The 21,059-nt window shown below is 40.7% G+C and overlaps 1 protein-coding gene across 2 annotated transcripts in view; it reads left to right on the top strand.

Moving 5' to 3' along the window:
- Positions 1 to 21,059, top strand: part of creb3l1 (cAMP responsive element binding protein 3-like 1) — a 68,296-nt gene that overhangs the window by 37,028 nt on the left and 10,209 nt on the right. For both annotated transcript variants that reach the window (XM_061889584.1, XM_061889583.1), the window contains 6 exons: positions 6,760 to 6,914; positions 6,997 to 7,078; positions 7,162 to 7,358; positions 7,459 to 7,605; positions 13,124 to 13,182; positions 18,030 to 18,098. In XM_061889584.1, coding sequence (XP_061745568.1) covers positions 6,760 to 6,914; positions 6,997 to 7,078; positions 7,162 to 7,358; positions 7,459 to 7,605; positions 13,124 to 13,182; positions 18,030 to 18,098 — 709 coding nt within the window. The remainder of the gene's footprint in view (positions 1 to 6,759; positions 6,915 to 6,996; positions 7,079 to 7,161; positions 7,359 to 7,458; positions 7,606 to 13,123; positions 13,183 to 18,029; positions 18,099 to 21,059) is intronic.

Raw genomic sequence — 21,059 nt, 5'->3', positions numbered from 1 at the left:
CACACACACACGCACACACGCACACACACACACATGCACACACATTGCACTATGATAAGCACATGGTTTTGAGTGCAGCTTTAGTCATAGCCAGAAGAAACTCTCTCTCTGTGTCTTTCTCGTGCTTGCTTGCCCTTAATCCAATCAAATCCCCTTCAGCTGTACGAATATCAGTTTACCTGCTCTGCCAAAATAGCGGGATGAGTAGAAAAACACTTCAGGTCACATGGAAAGTGAAAACAAAAAAAAAAGTGTCCCTGAGTGTCCCTCAGGCTTGTCACGCTTTAAGTGGGCTGGATTTGAGCGCTTTTGTACATTGCCAAAGCACACCCCCTTGTATGCATTAGTTATCCAATTGTAGAAAAGCGCTATACAAGTACAACCCATTTATTTATTTACCTCAGATGTTTAACTTACATTTAAATGCAGCTGTGGTCCGTGACTTAAGAATATATGACTTTATGTTTTTAAATAACCTCAATGCCTCACATCTTGGTCTGTGGTCCTTTTTCTGACTAGTCAGGGCCCGGTTGTAGAGAAGCTGTGCGTTTTACTGCAGCGCCCGACCCGCTGCAATTGTTTTAATAGAGCTGCTGCCCCACTGAGATCACACAGTATTCTCCCTTAACTCGCTGGGATGACATTCTGCAGTTTTTCATCATTATACATGGTTCCTACTTCACTCTTTTTGTTTGATTTGACATACATATCAAACTACTGAAGTCGCATTAATGCCTCATGAACTCTTGTGTTATAATGATCATAGTGTTCTTATATTACTCCCATCTGTAAGTAGAGAGAGTTGCTTTTGGCCGCTCATTAATGAGTGGCGGCGGCTTCAAGTCAAGCTCACCTTGCTTAACGAGGCAGCAGACTTAACGAGACTCAGCAAGCAGTAACAGTGGCCTCATTAGTTTCGCCCCAAACTGCGTCAATAGTAGAACCAGTCTGTGACTAGCTTGCTAACCGGTTACATCAAAGGTGACGCATGTTTTGTGTTGGAACTTTCGTAGACAGAAGCTCTGTAAAAGTGAACATGTGTGAGGGTGTGTTCATATCTTACTTTGTGCTCAATTCACATTGGTAAAGTTAGGTCATAATTTGTCACTGATGTACTTTAAAATCTCCAGCAAAAGGGTCCCTGTTGGTGTTTAAATCAAAATGAAATAAAGTTTTGCTTGCCCACTGAACTTTAACTGGTGTGTGGACATCACAGTAACTTTAAAGGCCTACTGAAATGAGATTTTCTTATTTAAACGGGAATAGCAGGTCCATTCCATGTGTCATACTTGATAATTTTGCGATATTGCCATATTTTTTGCTGAAAGGATTTAGTAGAGAACATCGACGATAAAGTTTGCAACTTTTGGTCGCTAATAAAAAAGCCTTGCCTGTACCGGAAGTAGCAGACGATGTGCGCGTGACGTCACGGGTTGTAGAGCTCCTCACATCCTCACATTGTTTACAATCATAGCCACCAGCAGCTAGAGCAATTCGGACCGAAAAAGCGACAATTTCCTCATTAATTTGAGCGAGGATGAAAGATTTGTGGATGAGGATAGTGAGAATGAGGGACTAGAAGAATAGAAGAAAAAGACGAGGGCAGTGGGAGCGAGTCAGATGTTATTAGACACATTTACTAGGATAATTATGGAAAATCCCTTATCTGCTTATTTTGTTACTAGTGTTTTAGTGAGATTATATAGTCATGCCTGAAAGTCGGAGGGGTGTGGTGACCGCCAGTGTCTCTGAGGGAAGCCATGGAGGAGCCAAGAAAGTCGCAGCTGCCTCTTTGACAGCTGCAGGAGGAACGACACAAGCTCCGCTCATGTTTACGGTAAGAGCCGACTTATTACCACAATTTTCTAACCGAAACCTGCCGCTTGACATGTGGTAGAGAACCATGTTCCTTTGACCACTCTGTTCCATATTAAAGCTTCACAACAAACAAAGAAACACCGGCTGTGTTTGTGTTGCTACAGCCGGCTGCAATCCACCGCTTCCCACCAACATCTTTCTTCTTCGTAGTCTCCATTATTAATTGAACAAATTGCAAAAGATTCAGCAACACAGGTGTCCAGAATACTGTGTAATTATGCGATAAAAACAGACAACTTTTAGCCGTGAGCGGTGCTGGGAGAACATGTCCGCCGCTACCACCGGTGACGTCACACGCACGCGTCATCATAAGCGTCATCATTCCGCGACGTTTTCAACAGGATACTTCGCGGGAAATTTAAAATTGCAATTTATTAAACTAAACCGGCCGAATTGGCATGTGTTGCAATGTTAATATTTCATCATTGATATATAAACTATCAGACTGCGTGGTCGGTAGTAGTGGGTTTCAGTAGGCCTTTAATGTCTGCTGGCTCCAAATCAGCCAGTAAGTTTATCCAGCATGTCAAAAATGGCAATGCTGCATAGATAATATGTCTCTACTACTTTTGTTTCTGACAGTCCTAATACGTAGACACGGACGGAGGATTCTTTCTCAACCGTCTATCATTCTCGTCACAAGTACAGACTTTTTTTTAACTTTATTGTCACATACGTGTCACATACGCACAACGTATGTACAGCAATATTTACCGTAGTCTCTGCATTTAACGCATCCTCTCTTGAGGACTATTGGGTATCCATCGTGTAGCGCCTGGGGACCGTCTATCCAATCCAATCCAATCCAATCCAATCCACTTTATTTATATAGCACATTTAAACAACAATAACGTTTCCAAAGTGCTGCACAGCCATGTTAAAAACAATATTATGCTCCACCAATGACTGAATAAAACAAAAAATGAATAAAAATAAAACCAATAAAAACAATATAAAAACAAATATGATTAAAAACTATTTTAAAGGGTAAAATCAATTAAAACAGTAAAACAAAAATCAAAGTGTATAAAAAACACAGAGGACAACAGAGGACAGAGGACCACACAACTCACGTAGTGTTAAAAGCCAAAGAATAAAAGTGGGTCTTAAGACGAGACTTAAAACACTCCACTGTGGAAGCAGTTTGAACATGGAGCGGCAGAGTGTTCCAGAGCTTAGGGCCAACCACAGAGAAGGCCCTGTCTCCCATGGTCTTAAGTCTGGTCTTGGGCACCACGAGCTGGAGCTGGCTTTCGGACCTCAGAGCGCGCGCAGGGATGTAAATTTGGATGAGGTCCGAGATATATTGAGGTGCCAGTCCATGTAAAGATTTAAAAACAAACAGCAATGTTTTAAAATCAATTCTAAAATGAACAGGGAGCCAGTGCAAACTCTGAAGAATTGGGGTTATATGCTGGCGTTTCCTGGACCCTGTTAAAATTCGTGCTGCCGCGTTCTGGACTAACTGCAACCGGGAGATAGCTTTTTGGTTAATGCCAGCATAAAGTGCATTGCAGTAGTCCAGGCGACTTGAAATAAAAGCATGCACGACTTGTTCAAAAAGGTTAAAAGATAAAAACGGTTTAACCTTTACTAAAAGACGAAGGTGATAAAAACACGATTTTAAAACGCCATTGACTTGTTTGTCTAGTTTAAAATCGCTGTCTATAGTGACGTCTATGGCACGTCATGGTTCAGCTTGCCGGTCGGTGAAGCCTCCTTTGCGGGCAACACACAGGTCAATATGGGGATAGTGTTCCGCAAATTATTTGCCACTTGCCAAGATTTTAAATTGTATTTCTTGAAATTTCCCTAGTTTTCAGATCTATTGACTTATCGTTAGTCTTTGACTTTACGGCATAATCGTAATATTTGCATAAATAATTATAGTTTGTCTATTGTAGTGCAAAAATGTTAAAATTGAACTTAAAAAACTATTCAAATAACATATTTTGGCTTTTTTCACTTAGGAAATCGTCTTAAAATATTCTGCAACATCCAGGGGATGCTTAATTTAAGAATACCAACTTAAAAACAGGAAAAATCCTAAAAGTCTAGATATAAAAATCCTAACTTAGCCAGTATTTTCAAGTAAAATAAACTAGCTGCATGGACAGATAATTATTTTAGGTTTTAGTATCTATTTTTAATTTTTTCCTCAAATCTAGTCTTTTTATCTTTTATCAGGTCTTTTTTGCAGTGCACGTACCTTCCATATGTGCTAAATGTAGACGCAAAAACCGCCACCGCAAACAGTTTCAGGATTGATTATTTACATTGCGGGCACGAAATGATTACATGTGGATCTTCTACACCCAGTATTTGTGGGTTCTTCCGAGGATGTCGTAGTCGTAATGATTTGTGCAGTCCTTTGAGACATTTGTGATTTGGGGCTATATAAATAAACATTGATTGATTGATTGATTGATTGACATTGTAATATTTATCATCTAATCCAAATATAGTCCCTAAAGACAAACACGCTAAATGGATAGCATGAGCTATTTTCCTAATCCTCGGTATATCAGATTTGTGTGCGCTATTAAGTTTGCACATGTTTTAATATATACAAATCTTTAGTCGATAAGTTTCTAAATGTTTAGATGTTAAATTACACATTTAAATTGTACTAAATGCATTGATAGATATATTTTTCTGTATATGTGTATATTATCAAGTCTGCGTTGACCATGTTTTGAAGATTGAAAGTCCTTCCATTCACATTGGAATACAGAGAAAAATTGGTGGATTAAAGAAATGTATTTAAATAAGTAATTGGATCTCCAATATAAGTAAAAAAAGACAACACATCGCTTTACAAAAAGTTACAGTAAATGAACGTAACGCACAGTCCAGACCCCGCACCTTGCCTGGGCTCAAAGCCGCGCCCGCACATCCTGATATCATCAATTTCTATGTAACTCGAGTAGTTGCTACTTATGAAAAATAACACACTTCAGGGTGCAACTGAAGTTGCATAACTACCTCGACATAAATAGTCAGGGCCTATACATAAAAAAGTTTTCTTACTCAAGTCTCATTAATCATTGGCCATCAGTTAACTTTGTCAGTCACTTGTTCTGTTGCTTGTGTACATAATGCTAGATGTCCTACAAGCTTGTATATAAAGGTGTCTGGTACAGTCCCCCAAATTCCATATTCTGTTCCGTGTCCATATTCCCATACCATGTACCCTTTGACTCCGAATCCGAGAGTTGCGCATTCCTCGGCTGTCAAGCCCTGGCTGTCAACTCACTGTCCAGCACAGCCCTTAAGGCAGACCTGGGCAAATTAAGGCCCCGGGACCGAATGCGGCCTGTTGAACTTTTCAATCTGGCCCGCCGGATTATGATGTGCAGTGATGTTTTGAAATTACCGTAAATGTTGATCTATACAAAATATTTCAATGGTTGGGATCAGCGCTTTTGCATGATATACTAGTTACTAAAGATGTCTGATATTATCGGGCGATAAATGCTTTCAAATGTAATATCGGAAATTATCGGTATCGGTTACAAAATAATCGGTATCGGTTTCAAAAAGTAAAATTTATGTGTGCACGGACGTAGGGAGGAGTACAGAGCATCAATAAACCTTAAAGGTACTTCCTTTGCGTGCCGGCCCAGTCACATAATATCTACGGCTTTTCACACACACAAGTGAATGCAAGCATAGTTAGTCAACAGCCATTCAGGTCACACTGAAGGTAGCCGTATATACAACTTTAACACTGTTACAAATATGTGCCAGACTGTGAACCCACACCAAACAAGAATGACAAACACATTTCGGGAGAACATCCGCACTGTAACACAACATAAACACAGCACTACAAATACCCAGACACCCTTGCAGCACTAACTCTTCCGGGACGCTACAATATACACCCCCCCTCTACCCTCCCCCTCCACCTCAACCCAGCCCCCCCAACCCCGCCCACCTCAACCTCCTCATGCTCTCTCAGGGAGAGCATGTCCTAAATTCCAAACTGCTGTTTTGAGGCATGTTAAAAAAAACAATGCACTTTGTGACTTCAATAATAGATATGGCAGTGCCATGTTGGCATTTTTTTCCATACTTTGAGTTGATTTATTTTGGAAAACCTTCTTACATTGTTTAATGCATCCACCAGGGCATCACAACAACATTAGGCATAATAATGTGTTAATTCCACAACTGTATATATATCGGTATCGGTTGACATCGGAATCGGTAATTAAGAGTTGGACAATATCGAAATATCAGATTTCGGCAAAAAAGCCATTATCGGACATCTCTACTAGTTACTATGGTAATCTAAGTCTCAGCAGCTCAGAGAAGGCACCAAGCCGTGGGGAGCGTTTCCACAGAGTGTTTCCAGAGCGGCCAGCCTGAAATGGGGGCGTCAGGAAAAAGAAGCGGAAGGAGATTTTTACAGCAAAGTTCTAAAGCTTAGTAATATACAAGATTGTAGGTGGGGGTTTTTTACCCTTCGCGTTCATTATTCGCTGTGTTTGTTTCATTTTTGTTGTGTTTCGCATATGTCGATCGAGAGGGGTTGTGACATTCATATGTTGTCAATATTCAGTGTTTTATCGTTCAGAGTTAATATTGTAAATCCCACATTCTTTATTTTCATGTACATTCTGGGTGTCTCATTCATTAAAAAATGTCTAATTCTATTACGAGTTAAAATAATTGCCCAGGCCTACCAAAAGGCATCTCTTGCTGGTATCTGTTACATGAGCTACAACAGAGTCTGATGAGACCCCGGTTATGAAACGTGAGAGAACATACTGTATGTAACAATGAAGATGACCTTTTATATTTAAACTGGAATAACAAAACAATGGAAATGACATTGGAAAAAAATTTAACAAGTGCGACCTGTCTCTCTCCTAGAGTTTGAATGGAACTTCAGTCAGGACCTGTCTGCCATTTTAGTGAAACAGGAGGAGCCTGACTTGGGTCAGAGGTCAGATCCGCAGCCTGTTGAAGGCCCAGCTTTTATCCTAAGCCCCGCCCCTCCGCGAAAAACATCACCATGGAGACACACAGTGAGTATCCCACTGGGTCTGCCCCACAGCAAAGACATACATGGTGTTTATTTTTGCAAAAGAGTGTGTTTGGTTTTATCAGGTGCGCAGTCCGGACGACGTCAAGCCCGTGGCAATCAAAGACGAACCTAAAGAGATGGGACAGTACCTCAGCCTGCCCAGTGGTACACACCCCAGCCGCACATCGCCACTCAATTTTCTAAGCTCACAACAATCATAATCATTCCTCAACTCACTTTCCCCCCAGATGACGCCCTCCAGCTGCCACCCACCCCGCCAAGCAGTAACCACGGCGACAGTGATGGTTCCCTACCGCCCTCTTCTCCACTCCTCCCTCTGCCTCCGTCTTCCCCGCAGCCCCAACAGAGACCAGCGGGTCGTGGCTCCTTGTCCTCCTCCTCATCTACAGCCATCTCGTCTTCCCCTCTCCTAACCGCACCGCACGTCAGTCCCCATCGCCCCTCCTCTCCTTCCTTCGCACCCCTGATGATTCCTAATCTTAAACCGATTAATTATTAATTAAGGTTTTTGCATCATTGTGCAGAAGCTGCAGGGTTCCGGACCCCTCATGCTGACGGAGGAAGAAAAGCGAACTCTGGTCGCTGAGGGATATCCTGTACCCAACAAACTTCCTCTCACTAAGAGTGAAGAGAAGGCGCTGAAGAGAGTCAGACGGAAGATAAAAAATAAGGTACAGTAAATTCTTATGCATTTTGTCAGAATCATACATCAATTTGTTTACACACCTGTTGAATCGGGGATTGAAGATGTGGGGCTCAACCAGGGGTGTCTTTTTGAATATTTCCGCATTTTACTTAATTATTTTAATTGGCCACTACTGAGGTACATGTTATGTGTTCCTCTGATGTTTTTAATGGTAAACATTAATGCATACATTTTCTTGCTTGGCCTGATCACCGCATTTTAATTAAACATTAACATAGTGCAAGGTATTTGCATTATAAAGTAATTCAAATTATATAATATATATAATAATAATACAACTTTAACATTTGACAACCAAACAATTAAACAAGGCGACTCGGTAAAGAATCTTGGTATTATCTTCGACCCAACTCTCTCCTTTGAGTCACACATTAAAAGCGTTACTAAAACGGCCTTCTTTCATCTCCGTAATATCGCTAAAATTCACTCCATTTTGTCCACTAACGACGCTGAGATCATTATCCATGCGTTTGTTATGTCTCGTCTCGATTACTGTAACGTATTATTTTCGGGTCTCCCCATGTCTAGCATTAAAAGATTACAGTTGGTACAAAATGCGGATGCTAGACTTTTGACAAGAACAAGAAAGTTTGATCATATTACGCCTGTACTGGCTCACCTGCACTGGCTTCCTGTGCACTTAAGATGTGACTTTAAGGTTTTACTACTTACGTATAAAATACTACACGGTCTAGCTCCATCCTATCTTGCCGATTGTATTGTACCATATGTCCCGGCAAGAAATCTTCGTTCAAAGAACTCCGGCTTATTAGTGATTCCTAAAGCCCAAAAAAAGTCTGCGGGCTATAGAGCGTTTTCCGTTCGGGCTCCAGTACACTGGAATGCCCTCCCGGTAACAGTTCGAGATGCTATCTCAGTAGAAGCATTTAAGTCTCATCTTAAAACTTATTTGTATACTCTAGCCTTTAAATAGACCTCCTTTTTAGACCAGTTGATCTGCCGCTTCTTGTCCCTTGTGGAGGGGGTCCGGTCCGATGGCCATGGATGAAGTACTGGCTGTCCAGAGTCGGGACCCAGGATGAACTGCTTGTCGGGACCCAGGATGGACCGCTCGCCTGTGTATCGGTTGGGGACATCTCTATGCTGCGGATCCGCTTCCGCTTGGGATGGTTTCCTGTGGACGGGACTCTCGTTGTTGTCTTGGATCCGCTTTGAACTGAACTCCTGCGGCTGTGTTGGATCCACTATGGATTGAACTTTCACAGTATCATGTTAGACCCGCTTGACATCCATTGCTTTCGGTCCCCTAGAGGGGGGTGGGGTTTGCCCACATATGTGGTCCTCTCCAAGGTTCTCATAGTCATCATTGTCACCGACGTTCCACTGGGTGTGAGTTCTCCTTGCCCTTATGTGGGTTCTTCCGAGGATGTCGTAGTGGTTTGTGCAGCCCTTTGAGAAACTTGTGATTTAGGGCTGCATAAATAAACATTAATTGATTGAAACAAATCAATTCAATTTCTACATCATATATATGCATGTCAACTGAATATTAATATACAGTTCCATATATTAAGTGTCAATTAAGCTGTAGTTTTGTGCGGGATAGCCTTAACAGGTCATTTGTTTAGCAGCTAGATGCTAAATAAACACTACCAATTTTTCACTTTTGAGACTATGCCAATATTAAAGCCATGAGTTTTGGCCAAAACAAATATTGATACAATATTAGCACGAACCATCCATCCATCCATTTTCTACCGCTTATTCCCTTTCGGGGTCGCGGGGGGCGCTGGCGCCTATCTCAGCTAACCATTCATACTTTTATAACTTTGTAATGTGGTATGTTAGAAAAGGCTTGACCAAGTAAATAATGTGGACACTTTTGTTACTGGATACTTTATAACGTGCTTCTGCCATGATGTCTGTGTATGTGTATAAGTAATATGTGTGTGTAAGTAATATGCAAATAATAATTTCATAATTGTTTATATTGACAAATGTTGTGTTTTAATCGTAAACAATGTTCAATTAAGGACATTTATTAGTTATCACGTATGTCTAGCGTGTGTGTTATTGTTGTGTAGCTGCTAGCTATATGTATACATTTTATGTATGAATTCACAAAAATACAAGAAATTATCGACATTGTGTGCTTATTGGAAGATAATTAGTGAAGTGAAGTGAATTATATTTATATAGCGCTCTTTTTGAGTGACTCAAAGCGCTTTACATAGTGAAACCTAATATCTAAGTTACATTTAAACAAGTGTGAGTGGCACTGGGAGCAGGTGGGTAAAGTGTATTGCCCAAGGACACAACGGCAGTGACTAGGATGGCGGAAGCGGGGATTGAACCTGTAACCCTCAAGTTGCTGGCACGGCCACTCTACCAACCGAGTTATGCCGGATATTTAGCCGTTAACTAGTTGGCAAGCTCACAATACAAAGGTCCTGGGTTCAATCCTGCGCTCAGGATTTTTCTGTGTGGAGTTTGCATGTTCTCTTCGTGATGCGTGAGTTCCCTCCAAAGACATGCACCTGGGGATAGGTTGATTGGCAACACTTAATTGGCCCTAGTGTGCAAATGTGAGTGTGAATGTTGTCTGTCTATCTGTGTTGGCCCTGGTATGAGCTGGCAATTTGTCCAGGGTGTCCCCTGCCAACCGCCCGAATGCAGCTGAGATAGGCTCCAGCGACCCCAAAAGGGAACAAGCGGTAGAAAATGGATGGATGAATATAGTTGCCAAGCAATGCATGAGTAAGAGTGCTACTCGTATTATCAATCAATCATCCATCCATCCATCCATTTCCTACCGCTTATTTCCTTTGGGGTAGCGGGGGGCGCTGGTGCCTATCTCAGCTACAATCGGGCGGAAGGAGGAGTACACCCTGGACAAGTCGCCACCTCATCGCAGGGCCAACACAGATAGACAAACAACATTCACACTCACATTCACACACTAGGGCCAATCTAATGTTGCCAATCAACCTATCCCCAGGTGCATGTCTTTGGAAGTGGGAGGAAGCCGGAATACCCGGAGGGAACCCACGCATTCACGGGAAGGACATGCAAACTCCACACAGAAAAATCAATCAATGTTTATTTATATAGCCCTAAATCACAAGTGTCTCAAAGGGCTGCACAAGCCACAACGACATCTGCCGTACAGAGCCCACATACGGGCAAGGAAAAACTCACCCCAGTGGGACGTCGATGACAGTGACCTCAAGAAACCTTGGTGAGGACCGCATGTGTGGGCACCCCCCCCCCCCCCCCCCCGCCACCCCATAGCCACCGAACCTGTGTCCTCCCTGCCATAAGGGAGAGGTGGGCAGAGGAGAAAAAGAAATGAAAAAAGACAGATCAACTGGTCTAAAAAGGGGGTGTATTTAAAGGCTAGAGTATACAAATGAGTTTTAAGATGAGACTTAAATGCTTCTACTGAGGTAGCATCTCAAACTGTTACCGGGAGGGCATTCCAGAGTACTGGAGCCCAAATAGAAAACGCTCTATAGCCCGCTGACTTTTTTTGGGCTCTGGGAATCACTAATCAGCCGGAGTTCTTTGAACGCAGATTTCTTGCCGGGACATATGGTACAATACAATCGGTAAGATAGGATGGAGCTAGACCGTGTAGTAATTTATACGTAAGTAGTAAAACCTCAAAGTCACATCTTAAGTGCACAGGAAGCCAGTGCAGGTGAGCCAGTATAGGCGTAATATGATCAAACTTTCTTGTTCTTGTCAAAAGTCTAGCAGCCGCATTTTGTACCAACTGTAATCTTTTAATGCTGGACATGGGGAGAACCGAAAATAATACTTTACAGCAGGGGTGCCCATTACGTCGATCGCGAGCTACCAGTCGACCGCGGGGGGTATGTCAGTCGATCTCCAGCCAGGCTTTTAAAAAAAATAGACCTAAAAATTAGTGATCATCAATCTTCACCAAGACGTCACTTAAATGACATTCACGGTACCGGAGGGTCTTGTGAGATGACGCTGGCTGCTGCAAGATCATTATTATGAAAATATGACCGAGAGGAAGGCGAGAAACACTTTTTATTTCAACAGACTCTCGCGCCGTACCTTCCGTCAAAACTCTAAAGGCCGACTGCACATTTCCTATCTTCACAATAAAAGCCCTGCTTTATGCTGCCTGCGCTAACTAAATACAGAGTCTCGGAAAACTGGCGTGCACAAGCGATCCCTCAGAAAGCTGGCGTGCACATCACTTGTGCACGCCAGCTTTCCGAGACTCTTATTTTGTTAGCGCAGGCAGCATGAAGCAGGGCTTTTATTGTGAAGATAGGAAATGTGCAGTCGGCCTTTAGAGTTTTGACGGAAGGGACGGCGCGAAAGTCTGTTGAAATAAAAAGTGTTTCTCGCCTTCCTCTCTGTCATTTTTTCATAATAATGAACTGGCAGCAGCCAGCGTCATCTCACAAGACCCTCGGGTGCCGTGAATGTCAATCAAGCAAGCTACGGAATTTGCCGCCAATGTTTTTCTTGTAAAGTGTATGGAAGCTGGATGAATTAGATGCCAAAAACCAACCACTTTCATGTGGTATTGTACAGAAAGGACAACTTTTTTTCTCCTCCATTTGAAAATGTGGGTGTTATCATCATTACTGTCTGATTCCAATCAATGCAAGTCATCAGAATCAGGTAATACACAAACTTATATTCTTGTCTTTGTGAAAGAAAGACATCTATATGTGTTACACATGCTTGTATTATCATTAAACACATTTAACTTGTTTACAAAAATGTCTCTTTCATAAATAAATAAATATAAATGATATATATAAATGAGGTATATCCCTCGAGTTGGTCAATTGAAAAGTAGCTCGCCTGCAGAAAAAGTGTGGGCACCCCTGCTTTACAGTAATCGAGACGAGACGTAACAAAAGCATGGATAATGATCTCAGCATCGCTAGTGGACAAAATGGAGCGAATTTTAGCAATATTATGGAGATGAAAGAAGGCCGTTTTAGTAACACTCTTAATGTGTGACTCAAACGAGAGAATTGGGTCGAAGATTATTAGTGCTTGTATTATAGATTTTAGATGCATACCAATATAATCAGATTTGTTGCTGATATCAGACCGATATCCAATATTAATACCAGATCAGGACACCCCTAATAAACACAGCTGTCTATATTGATATCAAAACATCAAGAGAAAATCACACCAACCCAAGATATGCCATTAAAGCTTCAAACCCACTTTTTAAAAGTGTTAGAAAACTCACATTGGCAATGACTTTTGCAGGGGCGAAAGTAACACTTAATAGTCAAATGATTCAGAATAGGAGTACTTGCATAAACATGGAGAATTCTTAACACCGCCAATCCGTAGCAGTGCACATATATCCTTGGCGGGCCGCCACAAATAAATTATTTTAAACACTGCAATACGAAAGCTAGCGATTGAATTTTACTGCAATATTCATCTGAATTCAAATAATTTGTTTGTGAGCATGACTGTTAAAAAAGTCAACCATTATTTTTTTTAAACAGATCTCAGCTCAGGAGAGTCGGAGGAAGAAGAAAGAGTATGTGGAATGTCTGGAGAAAAAGTGAGTGAGTCGGAAAAATAAAGCTTTGCCTTTTTTTCCAACTCTTTTCTCTCTTCACTTATCTACTCTCATTTTTTTCTTGTCACACTAAATATCTGACAGTATATCCGTGGCATTGGCCTTTTGCTTACAGCCGGTCGGATCACATTTCACCTACTAAAAACTTGAAAAGTTTTAAACCAAATCAACAGTTTCTTCCCACTTGTGTGCACCATGCGAGCACAGGCAATCCAATCTGCACGCCAGTGAGGGGAAAGTCGGGGTGGGGACATGGCGGTCAAAGTTCAAATCCAGCTGTTTCTAATTTTAAAGTTTTTCCCAGCTGAGTGAGCAGCCTCTGCCACAGGTTAGACAAGGTTCATCATGAAGACGGAAAGCAGTCTCTTTGTATTAGTGCTCGTCTCTCGTGGTCGCAAGTGCTGCAGGATTATTGGTTGATCCTTCGGGAAGCAAACAGCAGGGCGGCTCGAAAGAGCGCGTGTTGAATGAGATTCATTCATAGCAAATACAGTTGGATTATGAGAACTCCGGTGATGGATCAATGAGATTATCAGGGGGAGACAAAATTTGTTTCATCCTCCATTTGTGGAAAAAAATTGTATTTGATGAGACTTTTCGGCTCTCATCGGAGCAGGCCTCATCAGTTCATGCTCACAGATTTACAGTAGCTCTATTCTCAGCACCTCTAACAAAAAACAGCAGGAACCAGGCACTTTTGGTTTCAGGTAGCCTTTTGACCATTGATACAACTGATTGGAATGCTAACCATGGTGATTCAATCCTATCAACTGTTGGGCTGGTAGAGATCTGTTTTCTTTGTATCTAACAGCTGACATTTATTTACAAACCCTGTTTCCATATGAGTTGGGAAATTGTGTTTGATGTAAATATAAACGGAATACAATGATTTGCAAATCCTTTTCAACCCATATTCAATTGAATGCACTACAAAGACAAGAGTTTTTGATGTTCAAACTCATTAACTTTATTTTTTTTTTGCAAATAATAATTAACTTAGAATTTCCTGGCTGCAACACGTGCCAAAGTAGTTGGGAAAGGGCATGTTCACCACTGTGTTACATGACCTTTTCTTTTAAAAACACTCAATAAACGTTTGGGAACTGAGGAAACTAATTGTTGAAGCTTTGAAAGTGGAATTATTTCCCATTCTTGTTTTATGTAGAGCTTCAGTCCGGAGTCTCTGCTGTCATATTTTCCGATTCATAATGCGCCACACATTTTCGATGGGAGACAGGTCTGGACTGCAGGCGGGCCAGGAAAGTACCCGCACTCTTTTTTTACAAAGCCACGCTGCTGTAACACTTGTCTTGCAGAAATAAGCAGGGGCGTCCATGATAATGTTGCTTGGATGACAACATATGTTGTCGTCACGTGTTGCTGGCATCAAATTCTAAAGTTAATGATTATTTGCAAAAAATATATATGTTTATCAGTTTGAACATCAAATATGATGTCTTTGTAGCATATTCAACTGAATATGGGTTGAAAATGATTTTCAAATCATTGTATTCCGTTTATATTTACATCTAACACAATTTCCCAACTCATATGGAAACGGGGTTTGTATAACCACAGTAGAGCGAAATAGTTGTTGTGCTAGCAGAGGTCTCTTTTCTTTGCATCTTAACATCTGTCGTTTATTTGCAACCACTATAGAGCGGAACCGTTGTGCTGGCAGAGGTCTCTTTTCTTGGCATTTTAACTGCTGTCGTTATTTAGAACGGTAATAAAGCGGAACCGTTGTTTTTTGGTAAAGTTATCTTTTCTTTGCATACGAACAGCTGTCATTTTTTTAAAAGCCTAATGGAGGGAGCCATTGGTGTGCTGGCAGAGGTGTCTTTTCTTTGCATACCAAAAGCTGTCGTTTTTTTATAGAACCGTAATAGAACGGAAAAGTTGTTTCCTTTTCTTTTCTTTTCTTTGCATCTTAAAAGGGGAACTGCACTTTTTTGGGGAATTTTTTCTATCGTTCACAACCTTTCTGAAAGACATGACGACATATGTACAAACCTCGTTTCCATATGAGTTGGAAAATTGTGTTAGATGTAAATATAAACGGAATACAATGATTTGCAAATCCTTTTCGACCCATATTCAATTGAATGCACTACAAAGACAAGATGTTTGATGTTCAAACTCATAAACTTTATTTTTTTGCAAATAACAATTAACTTAGAATTTCAAGGCTGCAACACGTGCCAAAGTAGTCGGGAAAGGGCATGTTCACCACGGTGTTACATCAACTTTTCTTTTAACAACACTCAATAGACGTTTGGGAACTGAGGAAACTAATTGTTGAAGCTTTGAAAGTGGAATTATTTCCCATTCTTGTTTAACGAAAAGTTTCAGTCGTTCAACAGTCCGGGGTCTCCGCTGTCGTATTTTACGCTTCATAATGCGCCACACATTTTCGATGGGAGACAGGTCTGGACTGCAGGCGGGCCAGGAAAGTACCCGCACTCTTTTTTTACGAAGCCACGCTGTTGTAACACTTGTCTTGCTGAAATAAGCAGGGGCGTCCATGATAACGTTGCTTGAATGAAAACATGTTGCTCCAAAACATATATGGACCTGTCAGCATTAATGGTGCCTTCACAGATGTGTAAGTTACCCATGCCTTGGCCACTAATACACCCCCATACCATCACAGATGCTGGCTTTTGAAATAACAATCCGAAGCCGGCGGAGTTTCAGGATATTGTTGATAAATGTCTTTGGCTTTGCATAGTAGAGTTTTAACTTGCACTTACAGATGTAGCGACCAACTGTAGTTGGTTTTATGAAGTATTCCTGAGCCCATATGGTGATGTCCTTTACACACCGATGTCGGTTTTTGATGCAGTACTGCCTGAGGGATCAAAATTCCGTAATATCATCGCTTACGTGCAGTGATTTCTCCAGATTCTCTGAACTTTTTGATGATTTTACGGACTGTAGATGGTAAAATCCCTAAATTCCATGCAATAGCTCGTTGAGAAATGTTGTTCTAAAACTGTTCGACAATTTGCTACAAATTGGTGACCCTCCCCCCATCCTTGTTTGTGAATTACTTAGCATTTCATGGAAGCTGCTTTTATACCCAATCATGGCACCCACCGGTTCCCAATTAGCCTGCACACCTGTGGGTTGTTCCATATAAGTGTTTGATGAGCATTCCTCAACTTTATCAGTATTTATTGCCACCTTTCCCAACTTCTTTGTCACGTGTTGCTGGCATCACATTTTAAAGTTAATGATTATTTGCAAAAAAATAAATGTTGATCAGTTTGAACGTCAAATATGTTGTCTTTGTAGCATATTAAACTGAATATGGGTTGAAAATTATTTGCAAATCATTGTATTTCGTTTATATTTACATCTAACACAATTTCCCAACTCTTATGTAAACGGGGTTTATATTTTAATGCATTGTTACTCGCAAATAAAAGGCCATTGCAGCGGAGCCAATGAGAGGTCCTCCATTCAGTCCATAAAACCCAATAAATAATCATTCAGAAAGCGTCAAACTTACTCCATTTACAATTTGCGACTTGATTCTTAACCAAGTATTAGTCATATTGGTATTATAAGCGCTAACGTTGACAAACCATTTATAGCGGCGCGTGGTCACAAGCTTGTGTGCCTTTGTTGACATCATCCAGTGGTCAGCTGCTTCCTCGATTCCTCACTTGTGGAAGGATGAGGATGTATTCCGGCAAATTAGTACACTTTGACAGACATTTTAGACCCGTGAATGGTGAGAACGACACAAGGATTAAAGTTAAATTACCACTGATAGTCACACACACACACTAGGTGTGGTGAAATTACCCTCTGTGTTTGACCCATCCCCTTGTTCCACCCCGCGCTCGGGAATCATGATTTAACCCCCAATTCAACCCTTGATGCTGAGGGGTCCCATTTTTATAGTCTTTGGTAAGACTCAGGGCGGTCACTCTAACCACAAGGCCACTGAGCAGGTTATGAGTCATTCTTCATCTAAATGGGAATATATAAAAAGCCAAGCAGTCGGCAAGCAGACATTGTACAGTAAGAGATGTAGTATTATATTGTTTGGCTCTCATGAAGTCTGCGGTGAGTTGTAATCACTGATGTTCAAGCAATCAAAAAAAAAGCAAACATTGTGATGTGTTTCTTAAATTAATGTGCCGCGTATGCTTAAAATGATCAAAATATGTAATTATTAAATGTTATTATAAATGCGTCCGTTACTACATCACATATACTTACAGTATGTATATAAAAACCTTAATAACGGTGTTTGGATGTTTTTAAGGGCTTTTATATGCAGAATAGAGCGATAGTGTAAGTGGCCTTTTGATCCCATTTACTGTTTGGAAGGCATTAAAAAAAAGAAAAAAACATGTGTTCTTGCCTTACATAAGGATTGTGAATGATAGGCACAATTCCAAAAAAATACAGTTCTCCTTTAACAGCTGTCATTATTTTACAACCACAATAGAGCATTCTTGCCTATGGAGGATAAATACTTTGGATCCGTCTCCAAGCACTCAGACTAGGTCTGTTGTACCGAAGTCTATGTGAGCCTGAGCTGATGAAGCCTGCTCGTTTGAAAGGCGAAACGTCATACAAGTCAAACTGTACAGTCCAGTTGGGATCTGTTCAATAACCCTGAAAATACGCTGACTTGGATGAATGACTATATTCAGTGTTTGACAAGCACTGTACAGTCAGTAAGAAGGAAATATCCTCAAATAATGTACACAAGTCATAATCACAAATATTTATTATTCCTATCCTTATCGTAGACATGTGCACAGATAGGGTGATCACAAGAAACAATGTTTTTTGTTTCAATGTTTCAGGGTGGATAACTATACGTCGGAAAATGGTGACCTGTGGAGAAAAGTGGAAAACCTGGAGACTGCGAACAGGTGAGGATTACTCCAAATGCTCATCTAAAGCAGTGGTTCTCAACTACCAGTCCATGACTCATTTGCTACGGGGCCACACAGAAACATTAAAGAGGAACATTATCACAATTTCAGAAGGGTTAAAACCAATAAAAATCAGTTCCCAGTGGCTTATTTTATTTTTCGAAGTTTTTCTCTAAATTTTACCCATCACGCAATATCCCGAAAAACGACTTCAAAGTGCCAGATTTTAACCGTCCTCATAGCCACCCGTCTATTGTCCTGTGACGTCACTGCGTGAAGCCAACAAAAACAAATCTGGCAGATAGCACAGAAATGTATAGCATAGTAGGTCTGATTCAGACTCTGACTTCAGCGGTGTAAGCGATTCAACAGGTTATGCATGTATTGAAACGGATGGTTGGAGTGTGGAGGCAGATAGCGAAAACGAAATTGAAGAAGAAACTGAAGCTATTGAGCCATATCATGACAGACAGCGGACACAAGGACGAATTCGGCGATCTGGTGCAACTTTAATCCGTCGATTGGTAAGTGTTTGTTTGGCATTAAATGTGGGTGGAGGGAAAGGCTGGATGCAAATATAGCTACAAATGAGGCATAATGATGCAATATGTACATACAGCTAGCCTAATTAGCATGTTAGCATCGATTAGCTTGCAGTAATGCTGTGAGCAAATATGTCTGATTAGCACATACAGTAAGTCAATAACATCGACAAAACTCACCTTTGTGATTTCTTTGACTTTATCGTTGGAAATGCGTCTGCTTTGAATGTGTCGCAGGATATCCACAAATTCTTGCCATCTCTGTCGTAGCACAGCTGTCGTCGGTAAAATGTGTGTCCAATTTCTTGCCACTTTCGCATCTTTAGGCCACTGGTTCAATTTGAATCCTTCCCTGTTTGATTTGTTACACCCTCCGACAACACACCGACGAGGCATGATGTCTCCGAGGTACGGAAAACAGTCGAAAAACGGAAAATAACAGAGCTGATTTGACTTGCTGCGTGTAATGTGTTTGAGAAAAGGGCGGATTGCTTCACGTTTTGACGTCACGTTTTGACGTCACGTTTTGACGTCACGTTGTGACGTCATCGCTCCGACAGCGAACAATTAAAAAGGTGTTTACATCGCCAAATTCACCCTTTTAGAGTCCGGAAATCGGTTAAAAAACCATATGGTCTTTTTTCTGCAACATCAAGGTATATATTGACGCTTACATAGGTCTGGTGATAATGTTCCCCTTTAAATAATTTATAAACGACCACATTTTCTCTGACTTCACTTTGCCTGTCCCACGAGTCACACCAGTAAGCTGGTTCAGAGATGCACATCAAAACTCCTGAAAAAAAAGTCTCCATTTGTTATATTTGTTATGTCTTTGTTCCATGGGACAATGTTAAGCCTGGGCCAATAACAAATTTTGCTCGATGATATGTCCACCTACAAACTATTGCCGATAAATAATACTATTGCCATTATTTTTTATGCAGATCAAATTAGCCACTGATGTAATGATAATACATAATAACAATGAAAATATACCCTTTCAGATGCAATAACTTGTAATAATCGTATATTTCAACATTGTAAATGAAATGTAAACTTTTAAATACCAAAGTGAATAAAACAAACATATAATGCAAATAAAATATACTTTGTAAGCAAAATGTTGCACTCGAATAAAAAAACACAACCAAAATCAATAAAATAAGTTCTGTCTCCGGTGAGTGTGAGAGACCCTCAACAATACACAACCAAAGCAATAAACAAAATGGCTAAATAGAGTAATGTTGATCAAAATGATCACGGTCATCATTCATTTTTTCATTTATTTATTTCAGGCAATGACATAAAAATAATAATAATAAACAAAAATAAAAAGTACAAACTCGACACAACATAATGATATAAATTAATATAGTGCAAAAGGTCATGTATAGTATGTAATACATGATTGTCCAGTTTTGCCTGAGAGGGAGTGGGAAGAAGATAATTTATTTAATCCCAGCCCCAGTTCTCTATTCAGTGATTATTCACATGAGTTTCACTGTTACTTTGTTTAAGGATTATAATACAAATGTTCAAGGATTATAATACAAATGTTGTATCATAGTGGCATTACCACAGGTCATACTTGCCAACCCTCCCAGATTTTCCGGGAGACTCCCGAAATCCAGCGCCTCTCCCAAAAACATGCCGGGACAAATTTTTTCTTGAAAATCTCCCGAAATTCAGGCGGAGCTGGGGGCCACGCCCCCTCCAGCTCCATGCGGACCTGAGTGACGTGTCGACAGCCTGTTTTCACGTCCGCTTTCCCATGTCTGCCCAATATAAACAGCGTGCCTGCCCAATGACGTTATAACTGTAGAATGATCGAGGGCGAGTTCTTGGTTTCTTATGTGGGTTTATTGTTAGGTAGTTTCATTGACCTCCTCCCAGCGCGGTAAGAACACACAACAACAGCAGTCCGTTTTCGCCTACCGTAAAGCAGTTTGTCTGCCATAAACAGCAATGTTGTGACACTCTTAAACAGGACAATACTGCCATCTACTGTACATGCAAATGGTTAGAAAAACAAGGATGGACAATTCAACCCTTAACTCAACAATGAGTATATGAGTGCTGTGTGTGTAAATGTGTAAATAAATGAACACTGAAATTCAAGTATTTCTTTTATATATATATACTGTATATATATATACATATATATATATACACATCATTGTCACCGACGTCCCACTGGGTCATCATTGTCGCCGACGTCCCACTGGGTGTGAGTTTTCCTTGCCCTTATGTGGGCCTACCGAGGATGTCGTTGTGGTTTGTGTTGTGGTTTGTGTTGTGGTTTGTGCAGCCCTTTGAGACACTAGTGATTTAGGGCTATATAAGTAACCATTGGATGATTGATATATATATATATATATATATATATATATATATATATATATATATATATGTG

Source organism: Nerophis ophidion, linkage group LG27, assembly GCF_033978795.1.
Source record: "Nerophis ophidion isolate RoL-2023_Sa linkage group LG27, RoL_Noph_v1.0, whole genome shotgun sequence".
In the NCBI taxonomy this organism is placed as follows: Eukaryota; Metazoa; Chordata; class Actinopteri; order Syngnathiformes; family Syngnathidae; genus Nerophis; species Nerophis ophidion.
This window is presented reverse-complemented; position numbering and strand designations above follow the sequence as displayed.